Source organism: Aquarana catesbeiana, linkage group LG12 (assembly GCF_042186555.1).
Source record: "Aquarana catesbeiana isolate 2022-GZ linkage group LG12, ASM4218655v1, whole genome shotgun sequence".
Lineage (NCBI taxonomy): Eukaryota > Metazoa > Chordata > Amphibia > Anura > Ranidae > Aquarana > Aquarana catesbeiana.
In genome coordinates, this window is record NC_133335.1 from 223,057,235 (window position 1) to 223,078,497 (window position 21,263).

At 47.8% G+C, this 21,263-nt stretch overlaps 1 protein-coding gene across 1 annotated transcript in view; it reads right to left on the reverse strand.

Moving 5' to 3' along the window:
- Positions 1-16,458, reverse strand: part of PLEKHM1 (pleckstrin homology and RUN domain containing M1) — a gene marked incomplete in the record, with an annotated part of 47,180 nt that extends 30,722 nt beyond the window's left edge. The window contains 2 exon segments of the mRNA XM_073606763.1: positions 12,358-12,454; positions 16,376-16,458. Of these exon segments, the coding sequence (XP_073462864.1) occupies positions 12,358-12,405 (48 nt within the window).
- Positions 16,459-21,263: the final 4,805 nt, after the last annotated feature.

A 21,263-nucleotide genomic window follows, 5' to 3' on the forward strand; every position in this document is an offset into this window, starting at 1 on the left:
TTTGTGCTCACTGTAAAATCCTTCCACAAATCCCTACACAAGGTTATAACTGAGGGGAGGGGGGGGGGGGGGTGAGCTGATGGAAGTGATAAAAGTTCAGTTACTTGGAGGGGTGATGGTCTTCCCTGAAGAGATGAGTTTTCAGGGAACGCCTAAAAGCAGCCGGAGTAGGAGAAACAGATTGAGGTAGAGAGTTCCAAAAGGATGGGAGAGGCTCTGGAGAAGTCTTGGAGAAGAGCATGGGAGGAGGGGAGAGGACGGTTTGGGTGATCTATGGAGACAAGATTGGTGATGTGGCTCAGGGCAGAGTTGTGAATGGCACTTTGTATGTTAGCATTTTGAATTCAGTTTGCTGGGCAATCTGAAGCCAGTGAAGGGATTGGCAGAGAGGGGTGGCAGACACTCAGAGACAATTTGCCTATGGGACTTTTAGGAGTGGTGCTAAGTAAAATGATACAACAAATTTATTAAAATACTAAATTTATTTCAGTTTGCATGAAAAAAACATATACACATCCACATTAATTGTGTAGAAGTAAAAACACTGTTTCATCAATGTACATTCTAAATGCCAACCTGGTTATAAATCATTGTTCATTTGCAGAAGCTGTAAACTCTATGCAATTCACGGGACAGCGCCCACTTCATCAGGAGACGGTTGGTTTATGTGTACATCTATGGAAAAACCATGTCAGTCTGCAAATACATTTAAAGAGGAACTGCAGTCTGCTCACATAATTTTGTAATAAAAACATCTTTGCAATTCTGAAGCTTCCCTCCACCCACTTTGCATATTATTTTTATATATACTGTGATTTTGTACTTTCCAAATATGCTGCAGAAATCTCCCTCCACTGAGTCTTGACTGCAGCCATTTTAACTGTGGGCAGCTGAAGCTGCTGCCTGTTCACTTCCTGGATTTACACAGGAGGCACACCTCTAGCTCTGCAGCTCTAATTGGCCCTCTTATTACTTATTCCCCCTCCCTCCCTGGCAAACTCTCACAAGAGCGAGAGAGCGAGCTGTGCATGATGTCATAAGCCTAGGTCAGGGGTAGGCAACCCCCAGGACTGGTGCCGCAAGTGCCACGCGAAGCCTCTTTTGCCAGCACTCGACTCCCTCCCCATCCGCAGAGCAGCGCAGGGAAGGGTCAGTGAGATGCTAATGCTTTCCAATTTCAGAATTTCCCACGTGCACTGAGGGGAAGGTACTGCGCCCCCACACATTGTAATAAATGGGAAACATTGTTTGCTGCTCTAACTTTGCTTTAGCTGCGATCGTCAGCTTCTGTGATGGGGAAGAGATTGGGTGCCGTTCTGCTGGGGGGGGGGGCACAGTCGGTCCCTGTTTCCAGGAGGAGAAGGACTGTCTTGGCTAATGCCAATCACAGTCCTGCTAGCCCCGTACACCATCTGGAGGAAGAGGACTCGATTGGTTGCCACAACCAAATCTCAGAAAGAAGGGATTTCACTGTGATTGAGAAAAACTACAATCAGGTGACCGTTTGTGGAATTACTGTTGAGCTTCTGGGAACTTTGTTGAAATTTATTCCTGAACCTTTGCGTCACTTACTTCTGGACCACATGCCCACAAGCAAGATGGAAACATCCAGGATCACATTTTTTAAGTTATTCTTCAGTACGAAAACAGACAGAGGCGGAAATATTACACCCAAACTGTGAGTATTATTTTGGGGTTAGCAAAGCGTCTCAGTGGCCTAAAAAAAAAAAAAAAAAAAAAGGATTGGTCGCCGGACTCCCGCTTTAAGCCAGAGCCATTATTCAGCCCAATGAAAATCACACCCAACCACTTTTTCTCAGCTGCGGGGGCCCAACTTATGATCCTTCACACGGGCCCACTGCTTTCAGAAAATGCCCCTGACCTGAGCTCATCATTGCGCATCCATTCCAGTTACTTGTATGTGACATCACATTAGGGCCGAAACAACTAAGCGATTAATCGACAGCTAATCGATGAAATTAATCGATTACTACTTCCATAATCGATTAACCAGCCAGTAACAAAATCAGGTTAAAGAAAGTAAAATTAGCCCTTTATAGTACAAAAAGAGCAAATAATCGCTACTGTAAATATTGCTTTCACTGTTGCACAGTAAAAAAATTAACCCCTTACAGTAACGATTTTTTGCTCTTTTTGTACTATAAAGGGCTACATTTTTTTTTTTTTAACCCTATTATATGCTACTAAACGTCTTAGGCCTTGTTCACACCTTTGTGTCTTTTGGTGTTTTTTGCAGAAACGCACTACAGGTTCATTTAACGTTCACATCTATGCTTTTTTCAGCTGCTGCGTATTTGGAAAGGGTCAAGGACTTTTTTCAATGCAAAACTCTGCTTATTTGGTTCAATATCACTCAACGGAGAAGCTGCAGAAAAGCATGCAATGCATTTTTGCAGCAATTTGTGTTTTTTTTTTTTTTTTTTATCTGCTCAACAACAAATTGGCCTTAAAAAAGACATAAAAAAAATGCAAAAACGCAAATCTCAGCAAAATCACGTGCGCAAAAATCTAAATGCACAGCAAAAAGCACTGCAGAAACGTATCAAAAGCAAACTGCATAGGTGTGTACCGAGCCCTATTCTGGCCACACCGATCAATTTTCAGACGAGAATATTCAGACGAAAAACATTTGTACATTTGCTGAATGAAAGAATGTTTGAAATTTTCACTTGGTTTTAACATTGTTTTAAAATGAATGTCATTCTGAACAAAAACCACATAAAGAATTTTCAGACAGTGTATGTGGTTTTCGTTCAGAATGATATTCATTTTAAAACAATGCTAAAACCAAGTGAAAATTTCAAACAACATTCTTTTATTCAGCGAATGTACAAAGATTTTTCGTCTGAAAATTGATCCGTGTGGTCCGGCACCAGTCCTGGGGGTTGCCTACCCCTGACCTAGGCTTATGACATCATGCACAGCTCGCTCTCTCACTCTTGTGAGAGTTAGCCAGGGAGGGAGGGGGAATAAGTCATAAGAGGGCCAATTAGAGCTGCAGAGCTGGAGGAGGTGTGCCTCTGTGTAAGTCCAGGAAGTGAACAGGCAGCAGCTTCAGCTTCCGACAGTTAAAACGGGTGCAGCCAGACTCAGTGGAGGGAGATTTCTGCAACATATTTGGCAAGTACAAAATCACAGTATATATAAAATAATATGCAAAGTGATTGGCGGGAAGCTTCAGAATGGCAAAGATTTTTTTTTTTATTATAAATTATGTGAGAAGACTGCAGTTCCTCTTTAAATGTATTTGCATACTGACATGGTTTTTCCATAGATGTACACATAAACCAACTGTCTCCTGATGAAGTGGGCGCTGTCCCGTGAATTGCATAGAGTTTACAGCTTCTGCAAATGAAAAAATGATTTATAACCAGGTTGGCATTTAGAATGTACATTGATGAAACAGTGTTTTTACTTCTACACAATTAATGTGGATGTGTATATGTTTTTTTTATGCAAACTGAAATAAATTTAGTATTTTTTATAAATTTGTTGTATCATTTTACTTAGCACCACTCCTAAAAGTCCCATAGGCAAATTGTCTCTGAGTGTCTGCCACCCCTCTCTGCCAATCCCTTCACTGGCTTCAGATTGCCCAGCAAACTGAATTCAAAATATTAACATACAAAGTGCCATTCACAACTCTGCCCTGAGCCACATCACCAATCTTGTCTCCATAGATCACCCAAACCGTCCTCTCCCCTCCTCCCATGCTCTTCTCCAAGACTTCTCCAGAGCCTCTCCCATCCTTTGGAACTCTCTACCTCAATCTGTTTCTCCCACTTTGGTTGCCTTTAGGCGTTCCCTGAAAACTCATCTCTTCACCCCTCCAACTAACTGAACTTTTATCACTTCCATCAGCTCACCCCCCCTCCCCTTAGTTATAACCTTGTGTACCACTTGTGCCATCCTATTACATTGTAAGCACCTACGAGCACGGCCTTCTTAACCCACTTGTATTTTAAATGTACTTGTCCCCCTTTATATTGTAAAGCACTTCACAAACTGTTGGTGCTATATAAATCCTTTATTATTACCGTATATACTCGAATATAAGTCGAGTTTTTCAGCACATTTTTTTTGTGCTGAAAGTGCCCCCCTCGACTTATACTCGAGTCAAGCACTTTTCTGCAGCAAAAAACTTCATTTTCCAAACCACATTTGGGGCCCCGTATCTCAGGGCCACTTGGTGCTAGGAACCCCACATTTTGTGTGCTAACCCAGTGGAACCGGGTCCATAACATATCCAAAGCTGGAGTTCCTAGCACCAAGTGGCCCCGAGATACGGGGCCCCAAAATAGGTTCGGAAAATGTCATTCTCTGCTGCAGAAAAGTGCTTGACATTTTCTGAACCGATTTTTGGGGCCCTGTATCTCGGGGCCACTTGGTGCTAGAAACCCCCGCTTTGGATATTTTATGGTGCTAGTTCCACTGGGTTTGCACACCAAAGTTGGGGTTCCTAGCACTAAGTGGCCCCGAGATACGGGGCCCCAAAGTCGGTCAACTGTGTCCATCTGCAGCAATGTCATTTCTGGACCCTTTGGGTTCAGAGACCCCAAATTTTGGCTGCAGCTAGGGGGCATCTAGGAACCCTTAACTACCGAGTTTGAAGTTCCGGGGACCTATGGCTGCAAATAGGCACAGTGAGGCTGCAAATGGGCATTGTTGACCCTCTTTTCCACTTACAGTAGCTGCATTTCCCACCCTCGTCTTATACTCGGGTCAATAAGTTTTTCCCATTTTTTTGTGGTAAATTAGGGCCTCGACTTATACTCGAGTATATACGGTATTACTATTGTGTTCCTAAGGGGACTCCAAGAAAAAAAAAGGATTTTACATGGAGCACAAAATCCTTCTATTTTCTTTCTTACCCATTGAGGGACACAGGATTTCAGATATTGTCGGAACAACCAAAAAGCAGTTTAACTGCGGGCCGGAAAACCAAGCAAACAACCTCTAATAGGCCCAATGTGAATAAAGACAATGGAGACTGCATGCCGCTCAAGGAGCCACCTAAAAGATGAATGCCCGAAGCTGGCACCGGAAAAGTCAAAACTTCCCACCTAATAGGAAGAGAACAGGGAGGGGGTGCAAAGCAGGAAAGACTGCCAGAACAAACATCCATTTTTCCAGGGCAAGGACTGTCCAGGAAGAATCCTGAGAAAGACTTGGCTACAGGTAATTCCAAGGCATAGAATTGTGATATCTGCCCCCCCTTTAAAGAACCAGAGTTCGATCCAAGAGTCAGCAAGACCAATAGGGAAGATACACGTTAGATTCCTACACAAGGCTTAGGTACGGAATAGAAGTAGAAATACCGAATAAGCAAAGAGGACTAGAGATCTGGTGGAACGTAGGACCACACTCAACTCCCACCTAACAGTATGGAGAAGGTGCCCATGGGGCAAGTCTTAAGGGAGAATCTATAAGAACTTGTATGACATGCTGAAGCCTCGCAAAGTCACAGGATTAGTGATACTCCTGACTCCCCAGATCCAACGAAGCGTTAGAATGCACGGAGCAACAGACAGGAGACTGAATAAATATAGTCTGGGTGAATCCAAACCAGCAAACGGCCAAAAGCCTGGATCAATCAATGCCATTAAAGTCATTCCCTTTTTCTTGTAAAAAGATACCTGCAGCAGAATACTAGCTTCCTCGGTAGCAGACAGCTTAGAGTAGTTTCTCAACCAGGGTTCCTCCAGAGGTTGCTAGGGGTTCCTTGAGCATTTTCTGCCTCTCAGATAAGTTCCCACTGACATCATTGATCTTTTTAGCCATCTGTTAGGACTCATGCACACGAGACGCTGGTGAAAACTCTGCTGAACACAGGTTTTTAAAAGCTGAAACCAGCGTTTAGAAACGCCCGTTTTGCCGAGTTTGCATGCCGCGTTTGCGTCTAGAAGCGTCTGCAGAACAGAGAATGACATTTTGTGGCCCGAATTTGGGGCCCCGTATCTCGAGGCCACTTAGTGCTAGCAACCCCAAATTTGGTGTGCTAACACAGTGGATCTAGCACTACAACATATCCAAATTTGGGGTTCTTAGCACTAAGTGACCCCAAGTGGCCCCAAAGTCGGGTCGCAAAATGTCAAGCACTTTTCTGCAGCAGAGAATGACATTTTGATACCCAAATTTGGGGCCTCATATCTTAGGGCCACTTTGTGCTAGGAACCCCAAATTTGGATATGTTATAGTGTTAGTTCAACTGTGTTAGCACTTCAAATTTGGGGTTCCTAGCACTAAGTGGCCCCAAGATATGGGGCCCCAAATTCGGATCACAAAACGTCAAGTACTTCTGCAGCAGAGAATGACATTTTGTGGTCCGAATTTGGGGCCCCATATCTCAGGGCCACTTGGTGCTAGGAACCCCAAATGGATATGTTGTAGTGCTAGTTCCACTGTGACTGCATACCAAATTTGGGGTTCCTAGTACCAAGTGGCCCCGAGATTTGGGGCCCCAAATTCGGGTTGTAAAAAACACTTATAAACACAAACGCGGCTAAACGCGGTACCGGCGTTCAGCCGCGTTTGGCGTCTGAAACGTGGAAAACTTTTGCGTCTGCACCCATTTTTTTGCTTCTGGAAAAACGAGGTTAAACGCAACTGCCTAAAAATACAAAAAAAACGAGACTGTGTACATGGACACATAGGATAACATTGAATGGGTTCAGGGGCAGTTGAAAAAAAAGTGTCCAACTGCCTCTAAACACGAGTTTAACAGCGTCTGGTGTGCGTGAGGCCTAAGGTGGAAATTCTTTTCAATGACAAGTGTAAGGAGCATTCTGCCCACTGACCAACACACTAATGTATCAGAAGTTGTAGATATAATATATTTTATAAAAAAAACAAAGGGTAAATGGGTAAACATGGAAGGAATAGCAGCCAGCAAAGTTCGTTGATCACCAAACTCAATAAAAAACATAGTCCAATATGCAGCGCTCATTCAAAATAGAAGTTCATTCAGTGAGGATGTGGAATATATGATAGTAAGGAGAGCCTTTCACCGCTTCCAGTAAGTGAAAAAAGAAGCACACAACACCCAGGTGTGTCAAATCTGTTACCAGATGACAACAACAATGCCCTGTACACACGGTCGGATTTTCCGATGGAAAATGTGTGATAGGACCTTGTTGTCGGAAATTCCGACCGTGTGTGGGCTCCATCACACATTTTCCATAGGAATTTCCGACACACAAAGTTTAAGAGCAGGATATAAAATTTCCGGACAACAAAATCCGATCGTGTGTACGCAAATCCGCCAAAGTGCTACGCATGCTCAGAATAAATTGAGAGACGAAAGCTATTGGCTACTGCCCCGTTTATAGTTCCGACGTACGTGTTTACCGTCACCGCGTTCAGAACGATCGGATTTTCCGACAACTTTGTGCGACCGTGTGTATTTAAGACAAGTTTAAGCCAACATCCGTCGGAAAAAAAATCCATGGATTTTGTCTTGGCCAATAGCCTTCATCTCTTTATTTATTCTGAGCATGAGTGGCACTTTGTCCGTCGGATTTGTGTACACACGACCGGAATTTCCGACAACGGATTTTGTTGTCGGAAAATTTTATCTCCTGCTCTCCAACTTTGTGTGTCGGAAAATCCGATGGAAAATGTGTGATGGAGCCCACACACGGTCGGAATTTCCGACAACACGCTCCGATCGGACATTTTCCATCGGAAAATCCGACCGTGTGTACGGGGCATTATTATGAAGTCATAATAGAGCCTCAAGAAAAGACATAAAATCTGCAATCAGCAGCGTGCTTGCATCAGCCAACCTGACATGTTTCATCCAAAGGGGCTATCATCAGAGGCGTGGCTAAGTGATGCAAGCACGCTATATATATATATATATATATATATAAATGATCCCAATTAGAAACGTCAGAGGCTAAGATTCTTAGAAGCTGTATGCAATGAGTGTGAGCGTGCGCAGTACGGACGTCAACCATCTAAACAAAACAAACTCCCTGAAACAGCCAGAAAGTGCCACTGGTCATCACAAGGTGGCAGATGTATAATTAATATTTAGCAATCAGCAGATGTATAATTACTATAGAAACACCAATCAACCCCTCAGACAAGGGGCGATTGGTGATCACTTCCGGGAGAAGTACTCGCCGGCCGGAAAGGACAATCGGATCGCAACGCACGGCGCTGCGCTCCACACTGCGCATGCGCACAATGAATGTGAGTCCTACCATTAAGCGGAACAGTGACAGCTTCCCGGAAGCTGATAATAAGCATAATTCACCGGAAGTAATGTCACTGGAACGTATAGTATATTTTAGCAGGGGTTCCTGAGACTGAAACGTTTTTTCCAAGGGTTCCTCTGTGTTGAAACTGTTGAGAAAGGCTGACCTACAGTGGGCCCTCCCCTGATGTCCTCAGCGCAGGATATGCAACACCCTTTGGTGAATAGAATGCTCCCCCACATGTCTAGGAGTAACCATTTGGGAAACATTGACTTGCAGAAACTCACCCTGAAAAGGGAGCAGTATAAAAAAAGAACCTGCTGCGAGGATCCAAACCTGCTCTCTCTTCAATACAAGAGCTCCTGCTCCTCTTTAGCAGTGAAGACATGCCAGCACCTTGACTATGTCCAACAGTGTCTTATCAGAAGACGTGACCATGAAATGCTCCCATGATGAAGGAGGAACCACCTGTTCTTGAAATCCAGAAATTATCCCAGGAGAAAAAAGTGTTCTCTGAAGATAAGATCGTTACAAAATTGAGAGGGGTCCTCCATGAGGACTCGGGTTGGGAGCTGCCTGATCCTTAGAGACAGACCAATTATGCTGCTTAAGAGCTAGACCCACAATAATGTAGGGAAGCATTGCGTGGTCTGAAAAGCTACTGGAGAAAAGAAGGTGCCTTGGAGGACAAGGCCCTTTGACCCCCGATTCTCCCTCAGCAGTGAAGAGACATACCTCCCTGACCAGTGGAGGGGGGACATAATGGGCAAACAAGCTGTAGACCCTTCCACTAAAGAACCAAAAAATTGTTTAGAACTGACTAAAGGTAATTCAAAGTTTCCAGAGCCAACTCCTGCCCAAACAAGGTTCAGCCAAATCCTGGAGGCCTTTAGTCCATTAGGAAGAAGTTGTCCACTAGGGTCCACAGGAACGGTTCTTTCTGCAGTATATCACCTCAGTGTCCCACAAACACTGGAGCCAACCCCTGAGGCATGAGAAGAGTGCAGGGGTGACCCTGATAAGTCAGAGCCCTTAGTATGGAGGCCAGACAGAAAAAAAAAAAATAAAAAAACAATCCTGAGTTCCTATCTTGGCCGAAGGAAACACATACTGATGGGCTACTGGTTGTGGGCCTTTTTATGTGGATCGTGTGTTTCCTGTGCTAGGTGGGAGAAGCCTCTCTCTCTGCAAGTCATCCTGGAAGATGACTTGGGCACTATTTGTACCTTGCGTAAGAGAAAAACTACCAAAGAGCCTGCAAGGATTGACAAACATCCCACAATTGTAACTTGGGGGCTCACCTTGATGCGGAAGACTTCCTTGAGGGTTTAGTAGATTTCTTGCCTCCACTCTTGAGGGTAGAGCCAGGCCTAGAAGGACTAGTTGTGCCTACTCCAGGAGTTGGAAAAGAGGGGGGGAGGGGGAACGACTCAAGTGAATCATTACCTAGACTTTTGTACGCTAAAGCAAGCAAATGCTCCGGCCACTCATGGTATCCTTGATGATAATGTCAAGGGTAGGCCTAATGAGAGGTTGTCTCTTTGAAGACTAAAACTTCTAGGAAAGTAGGAACAGACTGGAGATCGAAGTCCTGTGTGGAACTTTTTAAAAGCAGAAGCAGCTACCAGGGTTATTCTTCCTCAATGCTGAAATGTGTGTAAGAGAGCATGAGGCACATGATATTCCACCAAGTGTCAGCGTTCAGCGGTAACCCCCAATCCATGGTAAAACCGGTGAGAAAGCAGAAAATTTGAAGGCGCTCAGCAGCCCAACAATGAGTTTCCAGTGCCGAGCCTGACCGACCTACTGGGACAGGGCAAGAACTGAGGCATTGCAATCTGCTCTGGACCTGGAAAGAGTAGGAGTCCTGCCACATCCAGTCCAGTGGGGTCCAGGTACAGCACTCCAAAGCTACACTGAGGAAAAGTTAATCCAGACAGCTACTATACAAAGACCAGCTCAAGCAGTAGAGTAGAAAAATGCAAAAAAACAAAAAACAACAAAAAAAAAACAAAAACAACAACAAAAACAAAAAAACAAAAAACAAACAAAAAAAAACTTAGAGCCCTTTCACACTAAAGGAGTTTTCGGGCGTTTTAGCGCTAGAAACAGCACCTGTAAAGCGACTGAAAACTGCCTCCCATGTCGCCCGAATGTGAAAACCTGCGTACTTTCACACTGGGGCGGTGCGCTTGGAGGACGTTAGAAAAAGTCCTGCAAGCAGCATCTTTGGGGCGCTTTGGGAGCGCTATACAGCGCTCCCAAAACGCTCCTGCCTATTGCACTGAATGGGCAGCGCTTCGGGAAGCCACACAACACGGGCATTTTTAGCCCCTTCCTCGGCCGCTAACGTCTGAAAAGTGCCGCTCAAACAGTGGTGAGGGTCGGTTCACACTAGGACGACTTGTCAGGCGACCTAGTCGCCTGACAAGTAGCGTCCCGTTTTGTACAAGGGAACCATTCTAGTTGGAGCGACGCAAGTCGCTCCGACTTAGAAAAAGGTTCCTGTACTACTTTTGGGGCGAGTTGCATAGACTTCTATACAGAAGTCGTTTTGCAAGTCGCTGTGGATATCGTGTGGAGGTCACCTCGGTGAGGCGACCTGCAAGTCGTGCCACCCCTAGTGTGAACCGAGCCTAAAGCGCTGCTAAAACGAGCAGCGCTTTACCGCTCACCCGTGGGCGGCCCCAGTGTGAAAAGGGGGCTAAGGTTACACTAGCTCCCCAGTGTAGGTTAGAAATTACGTCAATCCTCCTAGAGCCTATGGCTCTAATCAGGTTATTCCAAAAAAAAAAAAAAAAAACACACACACACCGCCACTCAAATGCATATGCCAGGGGCCGGACACATGAATAAGGGGCGGCGGCCGTGGATAGATTCATGCTATGCATTTATCTATCTACTGCATATCGGGGGTGGAGAGGATAGGGGGTGGGGCGGCGCCCCTAATGGTCGGGCTGCCCCTGGTTATAACACCCGTAAAGGTCCCCCCCCAATTTAGATTCAATTAGGGAGATTTCCTATCACTTCCTGTTCCATAGCTAAGACAGGAAGTAAAAGATAATTCCTTAAAGGCTGGGTTCACATATATGCACATTGGAGGCGTTTTTTTTAACAGCATCCAATTTGCATAACACGCGAATGTGACCGGTTCACACAAGTGCGGTGCAGTTTTAAAAAGGGTCCTGTGCGTTTTTTTTTGGTCAGATTCAGGTGAGCAGAAACGCACCGGACTGCTGCGCTAAAACCGCGGCCACACATGTGTGAACCCAGCCTTAAAGTGACGGAATCCCCCCCACCCCCGCCCCGCTTGTCATCAGTACTTGTGTCCCCATTGGAAGTAATGTTTACTTTTCCTGTTCTAGAAAACAGCCCAAAATGTGTGATTTTCTTTGACTTTCGATGATAATGATAAATAACACAAATAGAGAAGGGTGAATCTACAGCAGAGAGCAAAAAAAAAAAATAAAAAATCTGACAGGGGGTTCTAATCCCTCGCCACTCTATCCAGAAGAAAAAAAAATTGAAAAAAGAAAAAAAAATTGAAAAAAGAAAAAAAAAAAAAAAAAAAATTGTCATATGCTTTAAAGTATATCTAAAAGCCAAATCTCTTTTTTGTTGTGTTTTTTTTTTTTTATCATTAAAGAATTTTTACTCTTTTTTGTTGTTTTGTATGAATTAGGAAACAATTACAATCCCTGTCACCATTGGGGAGATTTCCCAGCACTTCCTGTCTCGGACACATAAGGGGGAATTCCCTAGATTTTCCCCATTTCTGTTCTGCATTTCCGCTCACTTCCTGTCTTAGTAAAGAGGGTGACAATGAGAAAAAAAAAAAAAAAAAGGTGAATCTGCCCAGCGGGGACACGGACAGCCATATAAACCTGACAGGTGGTCTAACCCCCCCCCCATTCAAAACAATGTGACAAGGAAGGCCATCACTTCCAGTCCTATGATTTGTGGTGGAAGGATGTGACCGCTGGCCTGGCCTACACACAGAGAGCGCAGCCAGCACCAGTAATGAACGAGAATTCCTGACCCACCCCGGAATGTGCCGGTACGAGCTTCATACACACCGTGACAAGGAAGTTATTTCCTATTACTCCTCATGTAAAAAAATGAAAACTCGTCTTACCTGCTTCACCTCCCTATTGTCTGGGCTGAGGGCGGGAGCTGAGGACATCCTGACGGCTCCGACCCAAATATCTCACATCACACGTGAAATCCCGAATCTGAGAATGAAGGAGACAGAGATCTGTAAACACACAGTGCCCTGCGACTGCTGGAGACAGCGGGACAAAGGGCGGGGGGAGGTGATGGGGGAGGGGTATAACGGATCAACCAATCACAGCCCACTATTCTGGGAAGGAATACACAGCTGTAAATCCCAGCCTGGAACAAGCATGCAGCCAGTGAAGTCAGAACTCCCCCTCGGTACACTTGTAATAGGCGGGGAATCAAAATAAACTAATAAAATTAAACCAGAGGATCAGCATTACAGACAGGTCTGCAGCATTTCCAAGGGAGAGGAGCCCCCTTATTGCTCCCATAAGTTCCCTTTTTTGTGTCATAAGGGAGGGGTATAGAGGGCTGTATGATTTGGGGGGGGGGGGGCTGTATGATTTGGGGGGGGGGGCTGTATGATTGGGGGGGCTGTATGATTTGGGAGGGGGGGGGGGGAGGCTGTATGATTGGGAGGGAAGGCTGTATGATAGGCAAAATAACGGGGGGTTATAGTGGGCAGTAAGGGTGCTATGTGATGGGTAAAATGGGTGGTGCGATGGGGGGTATAGAGGGGGGCGGTGTGATGGGAGAGGTTTATTGGGGGGGGGGGAGTGTATGGGGGGGGTATAGGGGAGGGGGGCTGTATGAGCAGTTTGATGGGGCAGGGTATAGGGGGGCAGTGTGCTGGGAGAGGAATATCGGGGGGCAGTGTGATGGGGGAGGGGTATAGAGGGGGGCAGTGTGATGGGGAGGGGTATGGGGGGCAGTGTGTTGCGGAATGGGTATAGGGGGGGCAGTGTGATGGGGGAGGGATATTGGGGGGGCAGTGTGATGGGGGAAGGGTATAGAGGGGGGGCAGTGTAATGGGGGAGGGGTATGGGGGGGCAGTGTGTTTCGGAATGGGTATAGGGGGGGCAGTGGGATGGGGGAGGGGTATAGAGGGGGGCAATGTGATGGGGGAGGGGTATGGGGGGCAGTGTGATGGAGGAGGGGTATAGGGGGGGGCAGTGTGATGGGGGAGGGGTATTGGGGGGGGGCAGTGTGATGCGGGAGGGGTATGGGGGGGGGGGCAGTGTGATGGGGGGAAGGGTATTGGGGGGGCAGTGTAATGGGGGAGGGGTATGGGGGGCAGTGTGTTGCGGAATGGGTATAGGGGGGGCAGTGCGATGGGGGAGGGATATTGGGGGGGCAGTGTGATGGGGGAAGGGTATAGAGGGGGGGCAGTGTAATGGGGGAGGGGTATGGGGGGGGCAGTGTGTTTCGGAATGGGTATAGGGGGGGCAGTGGGATGGGGGAGGGGTATAGAGGGGGGCAATGTGATGGGGGAGGGGTATGGGGGGCAGTGTGATGGAGGAGGGGTATAGGGGGGGCAGTGTGATGGGGGAGGGGTATTGGGGGGGGGCAGTGTGATGCGGGAGGGGTATGGGGGGGGGGCAGTGTGATGGGGGGAAGGGTATTGGGGGGGCAGTGTAATGGGGGAGGGGTATGGGGGGCAGTGTGTTGCGGAATGGGTATAAGGGGGGCAGTGTGATGGGGGAGGGATATTGGGGGGGGCAGTGTGATGGGGGAGGGGTATGGCGGGGGGCAGTGTGTTGCGGAATGGGTATAGGGGGGGCAGTGGGATGGGGGAGGGGTATAGGGGGGGCAGTGATGGGGGAGGGGTACAGGGGGTGCAGTGTGATGGGGAGGGGTATAGGGGGGCAGTGATGGGGGAGGGGTATAGGGGGGGCAGTGATGGGGGAGGGGTACAGGGGGTGCAGTGTGATGGGGAGGGGTATAGGGGGCCAGTGTAATGGGGGAGGGGTACAGGGAGGGCAGTGTGATGGGGGGAGGGGTATAGGGGGGGCAGTGTGATGGGGGAGGGTAGTGTGATGGGGGGCAGGGGTATAGGGGGGGCAGTGAAATGGGGGAGGGGTATAGGGGGGCAGTGAAATGGGGGAGGGGTATAGGGGGGCAGTGAAATGGGGGAGGGGTATAGGGGGGGCAGTGTGATGGGGGAGGGGTATAGGGGGGGCAGTGTGATGGGTATAGGAGGGGCGGCAGTGTGATGGGGGGAGGGGGGCAGTGTGATGGGTATAGGAGGGGGGGCAGTGTGATGGGGGAGGGGGGCAGTGTGATGGGGGGAGGGGGGCAGTGTGATGGGTATAGGAGGGGGGGCAGTGTGATGGGGGAGGGGGGCAGTGTGATGGGGGGAGGGGGGGAAGTGTGATGGGGGGAGGGGGGGAAGTGTGATGGGTATAGGAGGGGGGCAGTGTGATGGGGGGGAAGTGTGAAGGGGGCAGTGTGATGGGTATAGGAGGGGGGCAGTGTGATGGGGGGAAGTGTGAAGGGGGGAGGGGGGCAGTGTGATGGGTATAGGAGGGGGGCAGTGTGATGGGGGGAAGTGTGAAGGGGGGAGGGGGGCAGTGTGATGGGGGGAGGGGGGGAAGTGTGATGGGTATAGGAGGGGGGCAGTGTGATGGGGGGGAAGTGTGAAGGGGGGAGGGGGGCAGTGTGATGGGTATAGGAGGGGGGGCAGTGTGATGGGGGGAGGGGGGGCAGTGTGATGGGTATAGGAGGGGGGGCAGTGTGATGGGGGAGGGGGGGCAGTGTGATGGGTATAGGAGGGGGGGCAGTGTGATGGGGGAGGGGGGGCAGTGTGATGGGGGAGGGGGGGCAGTGTGATGGGGGGAGGGGGGGCAGTGTGATGGGGGGAGGGGGGGGCAGTGTGATGGGGGGGCAGTGTGATGGGTATAGGAGGGGGGGCAGTGTGATGGGGGGAGGGGGGCAGTGTGATGGGTATAGGAGGGGGGGGCAGTGTGATGGAGGGAGGGGGGCAGTGTGATGGGTATAGGAGGGGGGAAGTGTGATGGGGGGAGGGGGGGGCAGTGTGATGGAGGGAGGGGGGCAGTGTGATGGGGGGAGGGGGGCAGTGTGATGGGTATAGGAGGGGGGAAGTGTGATGGGGGAGGGGGGGCAGTGTGATGGGGGGAGGGGGGGGCAGTGTGATGGGTATAGGAGGGGGGGCAGTGTGATGGAGGGAGGGGGGCAGTGTGATGGGTATAGGAGGGGGGGCAGTGTGATGGGGGGAGGGGGGCAGTGTGATGGAGGGAGGGGGGCAGTGTGATGGGTATAGGAGGGGGGAAGTGTGATGGGGGGAGGGGGGGCAGTGTGATGGGTATAGGAGGGGGGCAGTGTGATGGGGGGAGGGGGGCAGTGTGATGGGTATAGGAGGGGGGGCAGGGGGGGCAGTGTGATGGGGGGAGGGGGGGGGCAGTGTGATGGGTATAGGAGGGGGGAAGTGTGATGGGGGGAGGGGGGGCAGTGTGATGGGTATAGGAGGGGGGGCAGTGTGATGGGTATAGGAGGGGGGGCTGTGTGATGGGTATAGGAGGGGGGGCAGTGTGATGGGGGGAGGGGGGCTGTGTGATGGGTATAGGAGGGGGGGCAGTGTGATGGGGGGAGGGGGGGCAGTGTGATGGGGGGAGGGGGGGCAGTGTGATGGGTATAGGAGGGGGGGCAGTGTGATTGAGGGAGGGGGGCAGTGTGATGGAGGGAGGGGGGCAGTGTGATGGGGGGAGGGGGGCAGTGTGATGGAGGGAGGGGGGCAGTGTGATGGGTATAGGAGGGGGGGCAGGGGGGGGGACCCATGAGGAAGGAATAGACAGTTCTTCAGCCTGATACAAGCATGCAGCCAGTGAAGTCAGAACTCCCCTCGTGTGTTCTATGTGGGGGGATAACACCCGGGGGGGGGAGGGGGTCAGTATTACAGTCGGACAGTATTCTGAGGAGAGCCGAGTCTCCATATTAGGTTTCGGTTCCTGTTCTGTGGCCCGCCTTGTGTCCGGCCCAGTCGGTCAGTGATAAAGAAGCGGGTGAGGACCCCAGCAGAGAAGCTCCGCCCCCATTCGGGCTCTCTACACCCCACTCCACAGGTGCCCCGTACTCACCCTCCGCGGAATAAAATCTTCTTCCGGTCATGTGATCATGACATCAGCTGACAAGTTTGGGGGCGGGGCTCAGAAGTCTCACATAGCGCGCGCCCCTATGTCCGAGCGCTGGATAAACATGACCGATCTCCTCCCGACCACGCCCATAAACTACAAGCGGCCCGCCCCCTCCATACACTACTATACTCCCGGACTCCGCCTCCGCCCCCTTCACGATGACTACACAGAGCTGCGTTTTCCTGCGCTAGAAAAATGTGGATCTCTGCAAAACACGCGGAGGACAATTGTTTTCTGTGTCTCATTCACACCAAAACGCAGGCGCGATGCGGTCCGGTGCAGAGCTGTGCGGGATTGTGCAGCATGTGTGCAGATGTCCGCTGCATTCACACATCCTGTTTTCTGGGCTTTTGTATGCGCGATTTTGTACAGCGTTTATTACTCTATTTATTAATCTATTTTTTTTTTAAACAGTTAGGAGTTAAAGATTATTGTTAGGGGTTCATTTACTGGTTTTATTGTATTTATTTTGTTAGGTTAGGGGTCAATAGTAGGGCTAAGACCCTGTTCACACTGGGGCCGCCCGTGCGTTCACGGTAAAGCACCACTCGCTTTAGCAGCGATTTACCGCTGCTTTTCGGCAGCTAGCAGAGCGCTTTTAACCCCAAAAAAGGGGTTAAAAACTCCCGTGTTGCGGCGCTTCGGAAGCGCTGCCCATTCATTGCAATGGGCAGGGGTGGTTTAGTAGCGCTGTATACACCCGTCCCAAACCGCCCCAAAGATACCGCATGCAGGACTTTTTCTAACATCCCGCAAGTGCACCGCCCCGGTGTGGAAGCACCCATTGCAATGAATGGGAGGCACTTTACAGGAGCTATTTCTAGCGCTAAAACGCCTGAAAACTGCCTCAGTGTGAAAAGGGTCTAAGGGTTAGGGGTCAATGTTAGGATTAGGGGTTAATATTAGATTTAGGGGTTAATATTTGGGTTAGGGGTCAATATTATGGATTAATATTAGGATTAGGGGTTATTAGGGTTAGGGTCAATATTAATTTGGGAAAACAAGAGAGTGTGGGCAGACACCAAGACTTTATAGGCACAATAAGGATAATAGATCATTAAAAATATTATTTTTATTTCAAAAATATTGTGTTAAAAAAGGGGGAGGGAAGACAAGACATAAAAGGTAGGTATAGCATACACAGTTAACAGATTATGCACTCCATACACAATAAGTAGGTTGGTATAGAAAGGACAACGGAACTACAGAACCAACAAGAGAAAGACACAACTTATTGATCTATATAGTTACAATACATATCGTTGAACCAAACGTTATGTGATGGTGGCAATCAGATTCTGTATAAGCTCATAAGCTCGACATGTTACGCGCTTTATGCGCTTCTTCAGGAGCACAGAGTAAGGAAACTGTAATGAATGATATAGTGTTGTCAGAATTTCCAAAACATTTTTATATGTATATATATATATATAAATCACATATGAGACAAAAAGTAATAAATGGAGGCTGTTTAAAAGAAACATCAGGGGAGCATCATTCCCGCAATAGTCAGGCGGAGAAAAGGCAATGTGGGGACGAATGTAACATGGTACAAATCTATAATAAGGAGATAGGGAGGGTAGGGAAATATGATATAGACTAGATAATGGGTATGATGGGGGGGGGGGGGGAAGGAGAGAGGGGAGGAGAAAAAAGGAGGCAGGGGAAAGGGGGGGGGGGAGGGGGAGGGAACGGGGGGAAGGGAAAGGGGGAGAAGGAATGACAGTGGGGTGGGGGAGGGACAAAAGGGACGGGAAGGGATAGGGGGAAGAGAGGGGGGGAAACGGGAGGGAGAGGGAGAACTAGGGGTGATATGGAAAAAGAAAGAGGAAACAGAGGGAGGGGGGGGGAAGGAAGAGGAAAGGACGTATAGGGGGGGGGGGAGAAACAGAGGGGGGGGGGTTTGGGGGGGGGGGCGGTTTTGTCGATTATCAGATAGTATGTAAATAATATGTATTGTAATTCCCAGTATATCATATTAATTAGAGGTAGTCGACATATTAGGAGATATCTTATTTAGGTAGAAATGCACTTACCCTAGTCAATGTAGTGACTGTACTTTAAATAAGGGGGGGAGATAAAAAGCAAAACCGCAGCAGTCTCCTTAGTAAATATTGGTAATTCCCAGCATTTTATTGGATAGAGCGGGGGGAGAGAAAAAAAATGCTGTCGATCAAATAACAGCCTTGTAGATTTCATCAAGGTGTGTAGACGCTATAGTTCCATAAGAGGCTATGCGATACAACCCCCAATTTTGCTGAGTCTGTTAGATAGGTAAAGAGTTATAATATGAGACAGAGCCTGGGCTAAATTGAATTAGAAGGAGATGTTGGAAGTATAGGCTTACCTAGTCATAGAGCCTGTAAATCCTGAAGAACAGGAGTTGGTGGTGGAGCGTCAGACAACCATCTCACCACAGGTATTGATTTGTAAAGAGAGTACAGGGAGAGACGCCATTCAGGCGTCTCTTGTACACCCGCCCCGCCTGTAGTCACCAATCGGCGTAGCCGACGTGACGTCATTCAGGCCGGCCGCTAGCGCGTACTGCGCATGTCCCAATCCCCGGCGCACAGCAACCAGCTGACAAGGCGTCGGGGAGAGAGACGGCAGTCGCGTCCAGGTATCCGAGCAACCAGACGGACCTGCTGCGCAGACTCCTCAACCCCTAAGCGGACCAAGCATCCAACCGTGCAGGGAGGGAAGGAGAAAGAGGCGGTGACGTCCCAGCATCCCAACCAATTAGGGATACAGGGAGGACTACCGCCAGGAACTCGTTCCTCAATGCCGGCCAATAGATGTCCGTCCACAGTGGGGAAAGGGAGGGAGGTGGAAAGTGCAGCCATGGCCACGTCATGGTGACAGTCAAGGAATACCTACCGCGCCATCATCTACAGACATGAGTCATAGCAGATGTGGCGCTGGGCGGCCGCACATTGCCCCTGGTGGCCCCACTAGAGTAGTGCAGAAGGAGGATAAGCCCATAATGATAAAACAGCCTCCATATAATAAATCTGAATGTGAGATAAAAATAAAGATAGACATAAGAAATTTTGTATACACATAGATATGGGTATAAAGAAGCCGGCGACAAAGGATCATAACAACAATTGAGTAAAAGGGAAAAAAATAAAAATAAAAATATCAATAGCAATATCAAGGTATGGAAAATGAAAATGCATTAAATTTAAGTTGGTACTTATAGAGGGTGTACAAATTGATGAACATTGGTACTTATAGAGAGTGTACAAGTTGATAAACATTATCCAGGTATGCATACGGGGACATGTACAGAATTCTGGGTCAGCCAAGGCCAGTGAATGGGGTTCTATGGTAATCTAATTTCAGTTAATAGGTAGAGGCAGCTTGGTATACATATACATTTTCGATATGCTTGAGTTGAATATATTTAAATTTAAAGGAATGGTTTGTATGACTGGGCCTCATTGATCCCAGGGGGGAGGGTAGCCCCCAAGCGCTCAATCCATAGCGTTTCTTGTTGGCATACTATTTTATCCCATTCACCCCCCCTAGGGTCCAGTGGAATGACTGTGCAATAAATGAAACAAGGGAGGTATTAAATTTATGATAGAGATCAAGGGTCAATATTAAGGTTATCGGTTAATATTAGGGGCTGGGGTATATATTAGGGGTTAATATTAGGGCTAGGGGTTAATATTAGCATTAGGGGTTAATATTAGGGTTTGGGGTTAATATTAGGATTAGGGGTTAATATTAGGGCTAGGGGTTAATACTAGGGGTCAATATTAGGATTAGGGGGGTCAATATTAGGTTTAGGGGTTAATATTAGGGGTTAATATTATGATTAGGGGTTAATATCAGGGGTCAATATTAGGATTATGGGTTATTAGAGTTAGGGTCAATATTAGGGTTAGGGGTTAATACTAAGGCTAGGGGTCAATATTAGGATTAGGGGTTAATATTAGGGTTAGGGGTCAATATTAGGATTAGGGGTTAATATTAGGGCTAGGGGTTAATACTAGGGGTCAATATTAGGATTAGGGGGGTCAATATTAGGTTTAGGGGTTAATATTAGGGGTTAATATTATGATTAGGGGTTAATATCAGGGGTCAATATTTAAAATTATGGGTTATTAGAGTTAGGGTCAATATTTGGGTTAGGGGTCAATATTAGGATTAGGGGTCAATATTAGGATTAGGGGTTAATATTTGGGTTAGGGATCAATATTAAGGTCAGGTGTTAGGGGGTTATTAGGGTGAGGGTCAATATTAAGGTTATCGGTTAATATTAGGGTTTGGGGTATATATTAGGGGTTAATATTAGGGTTTGGGGTTAATATTAGGGTTTGGGTTTTTTAAAATGGTTATTATTATTTTTTTTGATGTAATGATTGCATTTGAGCAGAAAAACACGCTAAAATGCTCAAATCAAGCGTTTCCATGCATTTCTACGGAACAAAAAAAAAAAAGACACAAAAAACGCACCATTCTGCCCGATTCATTTTACAAAGAAGCTCCGGAGCTGTTTTGAGCTTCAGGCATCTTGGAGGGGAGATGTGAATCATCTCCATAGAGAAGAATTTATTTTTTTTTTCTCCTCCAGTGTTTTGGAGCTTCCAGCCACAAAACGCTGAGGTGTGAATGGGGCCTCAAGAAACCAACAGCACTTTGTATATAAAAAAACACCCTGTAAGGCTTCATGTATGTGCGTTTATTTTTTTACCAAAGCTCTCAGTCTGAACTCCATAAAAGCCTATGGGGGTTATTTACTAAAGGCAAATCCACTTTGCACTACAAGTGCACTTTCTGTGCAGTCGCTGTAGATCTGAGGGGAAGATCTGAAATGAGGGGA